We start from the raw sequence: 14,201 nt of genomic DNA on the forward strand, positions 1-14,201 counted from the left end.
CCCACCTTGATTATCATACACATTGTAAGGAGAGTGGTCAGTTTGGATGAGCTATTACCAGCAGGCAAGTGAGTTTGTGTGTGTGGGGGGGAGGAGTGGGTCAGAAGACCTGGATTTGTGCTGGAAATGGCCCACCTTGATTATCGTGCACACTGGGGGGAGAGTGGTTGCTTTGGATGGGCTGTTACCAGCAGGAGAGTGAGTTTGTGTGTGTATGGGGGTGGGGGGGTGAGAAGACCTGGATTTGTGCTGGAAATGGACCACCTTGATTATCATACACATTGTAAGGAGAGTGATCACTTTAGATAAGCTATTACCAGCAGGAGAGTGGGGTGGGAGGAGGTATTGTTTCATGGTCTCTGTGTATATAATGTCTTCTGCAGTTTCCACGGCATGCATCCGATGAAGTGAGCTGTAGCTCACGAAAGCTTATGCTCAAATAAATTGGTTCGTCTCTAAGATGCCACAAGTCCTCCTTTTCTTTTTGTGTTCACATTGGCGTTGCACTCACTCATGTGTGGTGCTAAGACTTCTCGGGTCATATCCCACGGTTCTTTGCACTCCTGTAAGCCGAGCCACTCTATGAGTTCTTTCCCAGTGAATTGTGGCTGGCCTGGTCTGTCCTTACTGGGCACACTGAGGGAATTGTGGGAAGGCATTGGAGGACTGGTCACACTCAAGTGGGACTAGCCTGCATCCACACTTAAGTGGTCATGTTGGCAGCTGATGAGTTGCACTAACTCAAGCTTTAGCTCCTACGCCCTAATAGGCCAGCAAACTCGAGTTAAAAGCACCACCACACTGGAGCTAAGGGTTTGCGTGTGTAGGCAGGATTCGAGTTAGGGGCAACACTCACGTTATAACTTGGCAGTGAAGACAAGCCCACTGACTACAAAGTAGGGTTTAACATCATGTTACTTAACCTGAGTCCTCTCGGTCGTGTTCCCACACTGCCTAATTTTCTAGCGAGGACCATTGGCTTTAATAATGCCAGACTGATTTACACCAGCTGAGGATCTGGCCCATGGTTGAGTCAGGCTCAGTACTGAGTAAAAGTGGCAGAATCGGGCCCTTTCTCAATTAGCTGCAGCTCCTGGCAAATTGCTAAAAGTTGCAGCGTGCTGTTGCCTCCATGCTAGAATGTTTCCCAGCTGCTGTACATCTAGTTGCTTAGGCCACGTCTACACAAGCGAGCTCACAGTGGCACAGCTGTACCGATGCAGCTGCGCCGCTGTAAGGTCTCTCGTGTAGCCGCTCTGTGCCGACAAGACAGAGCGCTCCCGTCACACAATTAAACCACCCCCAATGAGCCGAAGCAGCGATGTCAGTGAGAGAAACTCTCCCGCTGACATGGGGCTGGGCACACTGCCACTTACGCCAGCGAAATTTATGTCGCTCAGGGGGTGTGGTTTTTTCACACCCCCAAGCGACATAAAATTTTGCCAACATAAATGGCAGTGTAGATGGAGCTTACACACCAGCCCCGGATTGCCTGGCCAGCTATATCATGAAAGGCCTTATCAGGATTCATCTCAGGAAAGATGAATCACTAGGGAAAGGATAAAAAGAAACCCCACCCAAAATTAAAGTCAGTATTGGGCAATTAGTAAAAGCTGCAGTTTGGAGGCCTTATGGCTTTCGAAAAGCCTTTAGAATTTGGGTGTGACAGGGTAGGGCAGCACTATCCCGTGCCTGGTGAACAAGCAGTGCTCTCTGGAGAAAAGCTATGAGAGCGAACACTCGGGAGACAGAAGAGGGCTATTGCCTTTGGGAAGGTCAGGCAACCCATAAAAATGGGTAGAACCCCTTGCTGGGGAGTTTTTCTGTTTCCTTTCTGCCTATAATTTACTTACTTTCCTTTCTTGTGCTAAACATTCACCCAGGAGGAAAAGACTTTGCAGAGTTTAACTACTTTTCTGCTGAGTCATCCTCCCGGCTTGGAGTGAGGCGAAAAGTCTCACATCCCTAATATGAATGATAAAAACTTCCCCAATAGATGCACTGGATGAAAAATGGGGAAATGATTTTGTGAAAAACATCAAAGTCTTTTCCATTTCCCAGAGCTCCATTTTCGGAGATATTTTAAGTCAATATTCGGATTGAAATTTTTATCAAAATAATTATCGGCATTTTTCACGCACTGCTTTTCTTGCCGATTGCAATAATTTCTTGATAAAAACATCAACAGAAAATATGGCAGAAAATGTCGTGAAAGGCAGAACATTTCAATAATATCGACAGGTGGGTTCGGGTTTGGGGTTTTTTTTGAAAAAATTTGTTTTAGAAAAACCAGTATGAACTTTTAGCACGGCTATTATTCTTTTAGCATGCTTGTCACTTCTTTGGCCTGACCACCATGCAGCAGGTAGTCTTTTCTCACTCCTGGATAGACACCATTCCGTATCAGAGAGAGGAGCGGGTTTGGAGGAGGAGTATTTGGGTTTCAGAGCTGAACGAAGACATGCATATGGGATTACAATATATCATTGAAGCAGCACCTTAGTTCCACAAGGTCATTAAACTGGTGACATACACACAGGTGTATCTTGTTGAGCCATTCCTGCTCAAGCATCAACACCTGAAGCCTAGGGAATCAACGCAATGGGTGACAGCCATCACCTTGGCTGACCCACCACAGGTAGGACCTTCAGAGCAAAAAGCAAGAGCTGCTGCAGCTTTAGCTAACGAGTCATGCCTCTGTAGCTGGGGGCTGCAACAACTCAGATCCTCTGTAACTCAGTGCAGAGTGGGACCTGTAACAGACTCACCAGTGGGTTACACATGCATAATGGCCACATGCCAGACTCCTCTACACACGGTGGAGAAGTCCTTCCACCATGGAGACAGAATAGTCTGCAATGTGGTAGGACAGTGGACAGAAATGTAGCAGGCTTGGATTTCACATTTTGGCTATCATATCTAGGTTGTTGCTGGTTCCTGTGTTACTGGTGGGAGTTACCTTCAGGGCCGTTCGGTTTGGAGTTTTCACTGGCATTTTGTTGCCTGCGAACTTCACAAACCTTTGGCCTACTAAGAAGTACAAAATGGGATCCAGGCAGCTGTTGGTGCTAGCTAAGGGCCTGGTCACTTTGTAGGCTAAGTTAATGGCATTGAGGGTCCCGCAGCTAAGGTCCCAGCTCCGGAAGGAGTAGTACAAGGTGCGAGTGACATGGAAAGGAAGGAAGCAGATGATGAAGACCACCAGGACAACAATGATCATCTTGACTGACTTCTTTTTGGACTTAGACCTCCTGGAGGTCCCCCGGGTGGGCTGCAGCAGCTTCCGAGCCATCAGGTAGTAGCACACGATGATAGTCAGGAAAGGGATGCAGAACAGCAGCACCAGCATCACCGAGCTGTAGATGACGAACTGGCCGAAGAGCTCCTTGCTCGACGTGTCGTGGCAGGTGATAGTCTTGCACCTCACACTGGTGGTGACAAAGAAGAGCACCGGTGATTGGCACGTGATTATGACCAACCAGACGACCCCTGACACCCTCCGCGCGTAGCGGACACGGCCCCACTGCAGTGACTTCAGCGGGAAGCAGATGCCCAGGAAACGGTGGACACTGATGCAGAGCAGGAAGAGGATGCTGCAGTAGAGGTTGGTGTAGAACAGGAAACGGACTATTTTACACAAGCCCACACTGAAAGGCCAATTGTCCCCCTTGGCGTAGTAATACACCAGCAAGGGCAGGGAAACCACGTAGAGTGTGTCGGACACGGCCAGGTTGAACATGTACGTGGTGGAGGCGTTCCAGGTCTTGATCCTGAAGAGGAAGACGTAGAGGGCCAGCAGGTTGAGGCACAGCCCCACGACGCACACGATGCCGTAGGAGACGGGCAGCAGAATGTACTTGAACTCCTCGTCAAATTTGCACTTGTACGTGTTGTCTTCCACGCTGCAGTCCACAGTGGATGAGTTGGCGCTCGTGTTCCAGGAGCGCAGAACCATAAAGTTCTCCATTGCCCTAGAAAACAGGGAGTAAACCGTCAGCGAATGCAGGGGTGGCTCATTGAAATGGGAGAGTAAATATGTTTGGATGAGAACTCAAGCAAGACAGTGTATCACTGGGCAGAAGAGATGAGTCACATTGTAAGGATTGTTATGTGTGTGTGTGTGTGTGTGTCCCAGACTGCACGCCGGGGGGGATCCAGTCACACAGAGTGTTGGGGTTCTTAGGGACTGGCTTGTTTTGGCCTTGTTTTGAAATGGGATTAGCTTGATTTTTGGCTTATTGTGAAAGTCAGGGTGCTTATTTATCATGTGAAAGTTGGCAACTGTGCTGTGGGCATGGAAAGCAGAACCACACTGGATGGGTGGAAGGAAGGATGCAGCTTAGTTCCTTAAGTTTAGTTTCCAAAATTATATTTGGCATTTTTTGCAGATGTGATGCAACTTACATTGACTTAAGCTGTGTCCATTGTTATGGGTATAGCTGAATTAGTGGACTGATAGAGTCTGCAGGATACTAGTTTCAGAGTAACAGCCGTGTTAGTCTGTATTCGCAAAAAGAACAGGAGTACTTGTGGCTCAGCTGTAGCTCACAAAAGCTTATGCTCAAATAAATTGGTTAGTCTCTAAGGTGCCACAGGATACTAGTGACATACTTCATTGACAATAAACCTGACTGGGTGCCTTTGTCCCTTAACGGATCTTGTGGTCATTAGGCGGTTCGCTCAAGGTCTGCCGTGCCAGCTGTCTGCGCAGGGCTGGGGCAGCACACAGAAGGAACATACACACGGAGCCAAACATCTATCAACTTCTAACCACAGCAGCAATGTAGACAAGCCCCTTGTAGAAGCAGGTCACCAGAGAGCATAAGAAAAATCAGCATGTAAATCGCACACATGGGGAGTGCATGAGAATGACTGCATGCTAATACCTGCGTCATGGAAAATCTGCATCCTCTGAACCTCGAGGGCAGGGAAGGCACAAGGTGGGGCAGCTGGTTTCAATTTTGCTTTGCTTTCGGAGCAGGACTCAGGGGAGCCGTGGGGAGATATGTATGTAAGTGTTATGCAGTCATTTTCTCAAGAGCTAGCTGGAGCAAGCCTCCTCCTTTATGCTTTTCTTCTGGAAAGGGCTGACATAAGAGCTGTCGTCCCCACCTTCGCTCTGACCCCTTTGTGGTGTAGAGAGGCCCTAGATCCCTCGTTCTGCTCAGGGCGGGAACCCCTTGGCATGACAAGCCCTGCCATAAGGGGTGTGCTGAGGATACAGCTGGGGCTGCAGCAGGCTGCACTGCAGAGTTTCCTGGCAGCACTGCATCCCATACAGAAGCCCTGGAAGGCTGTCATAACTTAGACAGGCCACTGGGGCTGTCTAAATCACAGTGGGGGCTACTAAAGTCTCTGGAGCAGCCCAGGATTGGGATGGTGTGAAGGTGGCTTAAAACTACCTTAGTCACTCCACTCCTGGCCCTAAGTTCCATGCTGCGTCTCGCAGGGCCTAGCCCTCGAGCTCCACTTCCAGAAGCCCAGGCAGACTCAGCCAAAGCTGAGTGCTCGTGCAGCTGGCAGAAGCGCTTGAGTCTTGTCTCCAGCCAACCGGAGGGCTTTACCTCCCACCACAGACAGTCCATGCGCGAAAGATTCAGTCCAGAATCTCAGGAGAGATAATGAGACCCACCCCGAGTAGAGTACTGTAAACTAGAGGGGCATGAGAAAACGGGCCCAGCTTTCTGGAATGTGGATGCTGCCCAGACACCGCTGGTACACATCATATCTAACAGTAGGGTTGCCACCTTTCTAATTGCTGGTAACTGGACCCCCAAGGCCTCGCCCCTGCCCTGTCTCTTTCCCCAGGGCTCTGCCCTGTTGCTCATTCCCTCCCCCCCCCACCCCAATTGCTCACTGAATCATCTCAAGGAGCCTGTCTGGTCAGGGGTTGGCACGGGTTAATGACCCAGCACCTTCCCCCACCCTGCAGTAACCCAACTTTTGGTTCCGATGCCATTTAGGGGTGCCAGGTCCCCGAAAACCAGGCACCTGGCAACCTTAAGTGGCACCTGGACTCAGAAGCCAAAAACCGGCCAGGTGGCAGCCTCATCGAACAGAGCTGCTCATACCACACAGCATCACTTCTGCTAGCCAGATCCAGAATGGTATTCTCATCTGACGCGTGGCTTGTCGGAAATAGCAGGTTACATTAATATCAGCAACCCGGTAAAATGAGGAAGGATCGTGTCTGCTCTGGACAGCTATCTTGTTCAGAGCCAAACCTCTCCTGAGCAAGGTGCCCCCAACTCCGTTACATATGCCATGTGCCAAAGGGCCCCACACCTCAGCGCCGATGGGTTCCACGCTGTTGTATCTCTTGCTCTTTACCCAAAAAATTTCAAGGCACCAAATAGTCAATGCTGGGTCCCCAATACAAAGAGGCCAGGTACAGCTGCTTTGTAATAACTGAGCCTGCACATTCACGCTAAATGTAAAAAGTATGTGAGAGTTCGTAAGATGTCACAATAACAGCTGTTGAAGGGAAAAGGGATAAAAGGGAGACAGATTCCATTAGTCTAAATAAAATGCCCCGCTGATATGATTCAAGGACTCTGTTGGTGTTGGACTTAATCAACAAGAAAATGTGGGTCCGGAATTTAATGAACCAAAATGGGTGTGTTGGATATGAGGCCTCCACAAGGGACAAAATAATGAGGGGATGGGCTATTCCACCCACCACTGCCTTCTGAGGTCCTTAAAGAAAGAGACTTTGGGGAGGTAATGGGAAGAACAGACAGAGGTATGGTTGCTCCCCCCAGCATTTCCTGGGACCCGGGCCTTCATGGTGCTCGTCCTGAGATGTCCTGACCAGACCAGGCCACAGAGAGGTACCAAGATGACATCACCACCCCTACCAGCTCCTCCTGCTTATTCCCAAACACCACCTGAGATGAAACAGGACCAGACGTCAACAACAACAGCAACTCCAGCTCATCTCAACTTCTATTTTACCCAACAGGACAGTTATTACCGTCTTACTGTTGGACAGTGACTGGGTTATGTTAACACCTTTGGCCCATTGGATTCCATGTCACTTAACACAACACTACATACAAACTGCTGCTCTGGCTGCAGAACACCGTGAGCACCACTAGAAGGCTCACATACTATTTAAAGGGATACTGTCCTATTCCTATACACTATGTACACCACTGTATACATGTTTCCAGTGTTAACATCCATACAAGGGTTGATTCCTGTATTGCATTCCTCATTGCTCCATAACACAGGTACCCAGAGATACAGCTTCAACATCGCTCCCAAGCTGGCCACGCCTGGTCATAAGTCTCTCCCTCCCCTCAGAGCTGAATGCGCTGCTTCCATAGCCCAGGGAAGATCAGAAGAAAATCAAATCCAATTCTTCCACAGAATAGTGCAGAGCACTCACTAGGCTGCCCTAAGGCCAGCCCAGTGGTAGGGCACTGAACTGGGTGCTGATGGATTAACCCATGGAGTGAATCTGGGCAAGCCACTGAACTGCTCTGAGCCCCAGTATCACTATTTTACAAGGGGGGCGGGAATAATACTTCTTTGTACAGCGCTTTGAGGCCTACACATGAAAAGTGCTCTACTCAGTGTGGATTTAGCACCATGGCTACTCAGTGTGGTTATTAACTGGTGTATTTGCATACTATTGCCCCCTGCTGGCTGGACTTGGACTCGCTTAAGAATCTATGGCTATGTCGCCATCTACTGGCAGACCTAAAACGAGGGTATAAGACTTACATCTAGCGGCTGCTAATGCAGTATCTCCATTAGCACAAGTAGTTTTCTGAGCTGAAGGTCCTGAGGTTTTTCCCCCCACGCCACATGAGGGCAGTTTAGCTGATGAGTGGAGAGTTACATACCCACATACTGTAAAATGAGCCCATACTGGACTTGCTCTTTGGCTTGGCCATATAATTATGGAGAACACCACCGACTCACAATGGTGTATTGTTATTTAGCGTCCTAATATACATTTCTTTTTGCAACATGAAGCTAGTTGGTTGCTAGGTCTGGAGAGACCTGCCCCCGTCCTTCCCCTTTGTTTGAGCAAATGCCCTAAATTCCTACAACAAAACTTGCTGTGTCTCTTTGGGCTCCCGGCTGCCTGACCCCCGCCCACATCCCACTTCAGCTGCCCCCACATCCTACTTCAGCTGCACTGAGTGATCGCATGGGAGCGACAGCCAAGCAATGCAAGGACACAAAAGAGAGCAGGTTGACCTTTCCCCAGAGGCAGAGCAAGGACTGGGAGTGGGATGGAAGAATGTCAGCCTGTGCGTATGACACATCCAAGCACTGACCAAGACCGGGGATAGGGCAGAGGGGAGGGACCAGAGGGAAACATGACATTCTCCCTTCCCATGATGGCAAATGTTGATCTCAGTTATGCCTCGTGGAAATCTACTGACTCCCAAAAGCAAATCCAGAGCAACTCCATTGTCTTCTTTCATGACCCTCCAAAGGGTCAGGATGGGCAGCTGTTCCTCTCACATCTGGCACTGGCCACTGCCGGTGACGGGATGCTGGACTAGATGGGTCACTGGTCTGAGCCTGTCTGGCAGCTCCTATGTTCCCTGTGTGCAGTCCCACAAGGCCCACTTCTGTCCTAGTCAATAGATAGGTCAGACATCTAGGGAAGACTGTGAGATGTTATTGACTTCACGGCCACAGAAACACTGATGACCCCCAGCCCTACATCTCCTGTCACGTGCTGACGGTGTTGACTCCGGAATCTGAATGGGACAAGCCCCTGGATGAAGAGCAGCTGGATACAATTCAACCCAGGCAAGAGGGAGAGAAGGAAATGCCATGAAGAGCTGGCTGAAGCCAAAGCCAGCCTCTGCCTCCGGGTGTCTGCTCTCCACTTGAAAAGGTGAAGCACAGCACCGGGGACCTGTTGGACGCCTCAGTGCTCCTTGATACCCACAGCGCAATGCTGCCTTGTGCCTGTGGCTGGCCGGGAGGCTGCACCCCTGGCTGCCGGCTGAAGTTCTAGCCGCAGTGACCCACAGGCTCACTACCTCCCGCCCTGGTGATTGCGTCTGGACTGCTTGATGGGGAGGGAAGTGAGCACCATCAGGAAACGCCAACTTGTCCAGCATGCAGCAGCCGATGTTATGCGTAGGGCAGTATGTCAGGGGCACATCCCTCACATGCCTCCCACGCTCATCTGGCTACCTCTGCAGTTCCGGATCAGCTGCCAGGTCCCAGGGTTACTGCACCCGCAGTGGCCTGAGCCCTACCTCTTAGACTGCCTCTCCTTTTGCGAGCTATGGACATCAGGACCACTCTTGCTGGCAAAGCCCAGGGGGTAGCAGCTCTCAGAGACATTCCTGGCAGTAGGCTCTGGGCTTTGGGACACCATCCACCCAGAAATCGGAATGGGCCCAAGATCAAAACACCTCAAGAATGAAAGCAGCGATCCACCTCTTGGGACTTGACTTCAGGCAACTCCACTAGCCCATGCATAATAGACACATGTCTACTATACATGTATATAGGATACCTCCTCCAGCAACATGAATGGAGGGATGGAGTTTCTCAGCCCTGTTTTGATGTATAGAGTTCTGTGAGTGTATCCAGATATGGTGATGGAGGCAATATATTTACCTAGACAGGTAGGAGTTATTCTGTATCGACACCATTGCACCTGAGATCAGGATCTGTCGACTGTCTCCTGACTTCAGATCCGCTGGCGCGTAGCAGACTCCTTCTCCACAGGCATCTGCCTGGCTCTCTGCAGCAGCCCACAGACACAGCTGCAATTGTCGTGCTGAAGCACTTGAGTAGTTAGCCTAATGTTCTCCAGAGGAAGGTCCTGAAATTAACCAGAAACAAAATCTTCATTACTAGTAGGAGGTGAACGTCGGGGCAAGTACTATTCCGTCTGCCCTGGAGGGCGCACGGTGGAAATGATTCAGTGTGTGGGAGACAAATAGCTATGTGTTTTCAAGAGAAAACATCCTGCTTGCAGTCTGTCTCCTGGATGCTGCTTTGCAAGCAGTTCTGAGCACATATTGCAGTACACACACACAGAGGCATTAGAACGGACTAGTGGCTGACAAAGTCTGTCATGTAAGTTCTGTTTTTTCCATAGAACAAAAAAGGGACCATGTTGCTTCTCAGGCCAGCTCTTCAACAGGGAAGTGAAAGGATTGGAGCGCAGCCAAATTTATGTTCATCATGGTCTCAGGAAAGCAAGGATTACAAAATGGGCTTCACGTTTCTCTGCAATAATTTCAAAGGGTCAGTATGGAGGAGTTTAGGCCCCAGGTTTAGGTTCTGTTTAAATAAAAAAAGTCCCAAACCCCAGTGTGACTAGCACTGACGTGAGCTGTTTGGAAATGTCGAAGGAGGCGGGCCTTTCATGAGTTTAAACTTTGGACCCCCAAACACAGTAGCCTTGAGCTGATGCAGATAACCAGAAAGTGAAATTGACTAGACACAATGGGCCAAATGCTGCTCCTGGCAACACAAATGCAGCTCCTACTGGTTCTGGTGGAAATTATACCCGTAACCAAGAGCAGAATGTAGCCCTGAGAGTGCAACTAACTTCACTGTCCAAGCTACAGGCAATGCAGAATGTGAACTAGATCAGTGCTCTGTTGTAACCAGTCAATTTGATGTCTTAAAATTACTTCACCTAAGGACATTTTCAAATATAGTAAATAATATAATCCCTAAAGTAACAATACTTTCTCCCACTGCCGTGTGTATTGAGATTGTGACCAATTCTCATTTACACTACTATGACTGTAAAGGGATCTTAAAGTAGTAACTTTACACCCATTCACACCCACCTGAGGGCCCCTATCTGCTCCCAGAGCAGTGCTAAGGAGCCTTGATATAAATGAGAATGAGGCCGTTAAGCTCTTTAGGGCAGGGACTGTCTCTTACCACCTGTCTACAGTAATAAAGCCTCTATCTTTGGCTGAAAGTTTGAGGTTCTCCTGCAATAACAGTAGATTACGTGAGAGACCTAACTCCCTCGTGAGACATCTAGATAAGCCTGGCCTAATTCTTCAGGGAGCTGAGCACCCACAATTCCTAGTGAAGTCACTGGGGGCTGCAGATGCTCAGCCGCCACTGGCTTTTATTTGGGCATCTACGTACATATGTAGATGCCTAACTCTAGAGACGCTCATTGGAATACTTTCAGCCACAGTTTTATTAGTAACACAAAGATTAGAGGGTTTTTTAATTGTTCTTTTCAGCGGGTTTCTGGTCCAGCTAGCTTCTAGGATCTAATGTGGTCTGTGACTAGGACCCTGGATTGGAAGCCAAGAGAACTGATCCCAGTCTAAGGAGATCTAAGGAGATCCCTGGCTCAGCTACTAACCCCTTTGGGATGGAGCAGAGAGGCCCCACATTGGCAATGAGAGGGTTAAGGAGGCTGACCGGTTCCTCACTGGCACTGAAAGTGTTAGGCCTGTGGACCCAGTTGGCCTCACCCTGCTTCCTCTGCAAGGGGAGATAAAAGGAGAGGGCCTCACTTGGGTGAGTTCTGACCAGGAAGGAGGTTGGAGCTCTGCTTCTCTGAGGGCGGGGAAGAAGGGGAGGCTGGTTGCAGCCCTGAGCCGGAGCTTGCTGGTCAGCCAGATCCCTCCTCCTGGAAGGGTGGCCCAGATAATGGGAAGGGAACTGGCAGAAGTGCAGACTGTTTGGGAAACCAGCCCTGACTAGATGGGCAGGGCACCACGGAAGGGGTGTGGGATGGCCCTGGCTTTGAGCTGGGTTTCTTTTTGTTCCTGATTACCATTGAACTTCAGCACCCAAAAGGGGGTAGGACTGAAGGTACCACGACCCTGGCCTCGGAGTGACTGACCCTGACGACCCTGGCCTCGGGGTGATGAAAACAGATCAACGGAGACCTGCAACAGAGCAAGCTGTGTCCTCAAGGGCAGCAAGGGGGCACTGGCCTGGCAACCTCACCCCTGTGTGATCCTGAGCGCGTCACTTCATCTGTCTGTGTCTCTTGCTCCCCTTCCTAGGTGGAATGTTAGCTCTTCAGAGCAGAGACTGTCTCTCTGGGTTTGTACAGCATCACAGGGCCAAGAGGTGTTACCTATCAGCTCTGTGTTCTTGGGGAACCAGAGTGCAGTTCCCAGCTTGTCTGACTCACGAAAGACCTTCCCCCCAACCCCTAGTCTCTGCTTGAATCAAAACTGATCAGAAGAAAGACTTACAAAAAGCAATGAAAAAGCAGTGGGAGACACATCTGAACCTCTGCGGACAAGGGTGACAGGATTGAGGCAACTCCCCTAGCCTCATTTGCATCGAAGATGGGACAAGGAGGCAACTCCATTAGCATACAGAATGGAGAACAGAGATTCCAAGACAAGAACCACACGGAACTCTGGGCCCAGAAAAGCAGGGAAGCACTGCATTATGGGGGATCTCTGCTCCAGATGTTAATGAACCCACGCCTGCACACACCCAGCTCAGTAGTTATCAGACCAATTCTAGCAATAAATCCTTGATTGGTATCCAAAATAGTGTAGCTCCCGAATTGTATTGTGAGCTCCCTCCAAGGAACACTGCCCAAAGCCAGGAATGATCAGCTCCCATGGTCTAGCCTGAACAAACCAACTTTGGTATACTCCCTTGAGCCATCAGCTTACACATAAACAAATCTAGTGTTCTCCCTTGAACCATTGTTGTTTCTCTACAAAAACCCCAAACCAAGCTCAAGTAAATGTTCTCATGCCTGGATCCAAAATCTGCATCAGTTCCATGGGGACTTCATCTTCTCCTGACTGTCATGCATGATCTGCCTGTCTCCAGCACTCTGGACCCTCAGCTACCACCACCACCACCTGGGGACCCCAATTGATTCAAGCTTCACGGAGTGGTGAGAATCCAGCGCTATCTCTCTCTCTCCCTCTAGGTATAGCCTTCTGACCCTGACTTGCGTGATCAGTTATAGTTTTCTAAACTTGACTTTTATAATCAAATTTAAGTTAGCTTTACTATTACGGGGGGAGGGATAGCTCAGTGCTTGGAGCATTAGCCTGCTAAACCCAGGGTTGTGAGTTCAATCCTTGAGGGGGCCATTTAGGGATCTGGGGCAAAAATAAGGGATGGTACTTGATCCTGCTGTGAAGGCAGGGGACTGGACTCAATGACCTTTCCAGGTCCCTCCCAGCTCTATGAGATGGGTATATCTCCATATTAAATAAAAAATTATAAGTGGTTTGTTTGTTTGGGTCCCCTATGGTTATTACCTGGCAATAAATAACTTTCATGATTAAGCTGGTTGCTTCTCTCCCCCTCGTGGGTGTTTTTTGGTTTCCTCATTCGCTCTGCAGCAACACTCCTCGCACCTCAGCTAAAGATCCCTGCAGTGCCCAAAAATCCTGTGGGGTTTGCTCATCAAGTGGGTTACGACCAGAACAATTGTAAAGTGAAAGTGGGGATAGGGACGTGCTGAACCAGGGGCATATGAGGATGGCAGATTGAAAGTGCTGCTCGACCCAGTCTGCTCAGACGGGCTCTATTCCGGTGCGCTACCCAAGGCATATGAGGGTGACAGCTTGGAGGTGCTGTTTGACCTAGCCTGCCGAGTCCAGGGACATATAAGGGGTCAGCTTGGGAGTGCTGATTAACCTGGTCCTCTCAGACGCGCTCTGTTAATGTGTGTGTGTGTTCGTCTGGTTCTGGGGCTGGAAGAACCCAGCCTTGGGGAATCTAGGTCCTGCAGGATAGCTCCACTGGAAGGGACTTGCAGCAGGGAGAAGTAGAGCTCCATATGAACACACAAGTGACACAAGCAGTATGTTGACAGAATTACAGAACCCCCCCCCTTCCCAGAAGAGTAACCCTAATAAATGAGCATACCCCAAAGTAATGGGCAACGCTGGTAACAGAGGTTTGCCTGTGGACCCAATTGCCTGTGACCCAGGGATCTGGAGCTGGTCCTCAAAGAATCAATCCTGAAGCACTTACACGAGAGGAAAGTGATCAGGAACAGTCAGCATGGATTCACCAAGGGAAGGTCATGCCTGACTAATCTAATCGCCTTCTATGATGAGATTACTGGTTCTGTGGATGAAGGGAAAGCAGTGGATGTATTGTTTCTTGACTTTAGCAAAGCTTTTGACACGGTCTCCCACACTATTCTTGTCAGCAAGTTAAAGAAGTATGGGCTGGATGAATGCACTATAAGGTGGGTAGAAAGTTGGCTAGATTGTCGGGCTCAACGGGTAGTGATC

At 49.4% G+C, this 14,201-nt stretch overlaps 1 protein-coding gene across 2 annotated transcripts in view; it reads right to left on the reverse strand.

Annotated features, from left to right (window-relative positions):
- Nucleotides 1-406: 406 nt before the first annotated feature.
- P2RY2 (purinergic receptor P2Y2) overlaps nt 407-14,201 on the reverse strand; it is a 37,432-nt gene continuing 23,637 nt past the window's right edge. For both annotated transcript variants that reach the window (XM_073334718.2, XM_073334728.2), the window contains 2 exons: nt 9,601-9,808; nt 407-3,971 (listed from right to left, as the gene is read on the reverse strand). In XM_073334718.2, coding sequence (XP_073190819.1) covers nt 2,900-3,971; nt 9,601-9,635 — 1,107 coding nt within the window. In that variant the 5' untranslated portion in view covers nt 9,636-9,808 and the 3' untranslated portion in view covers nt 407-2,899. The remainder of the gene's footprint in view (nt 3,972-9,600; nt 9,809-14,201) is intronic.

Source organism: Lepidochelys kempii, chromosome 1 (genome assembly GCF_965140285.1).
Source record: "Lepidochelys kempii isolate rLepKem1 chromosome 1, rLepKem1.hap1, whole genome shotgun sequence".
Classification (NCBI taxonomy): domain Eukaryota; kingdom Metazoa; phylum Chordata; order Testudines; family Cheloniidae; genus Lepidochelys; species Lepidochelys kempii.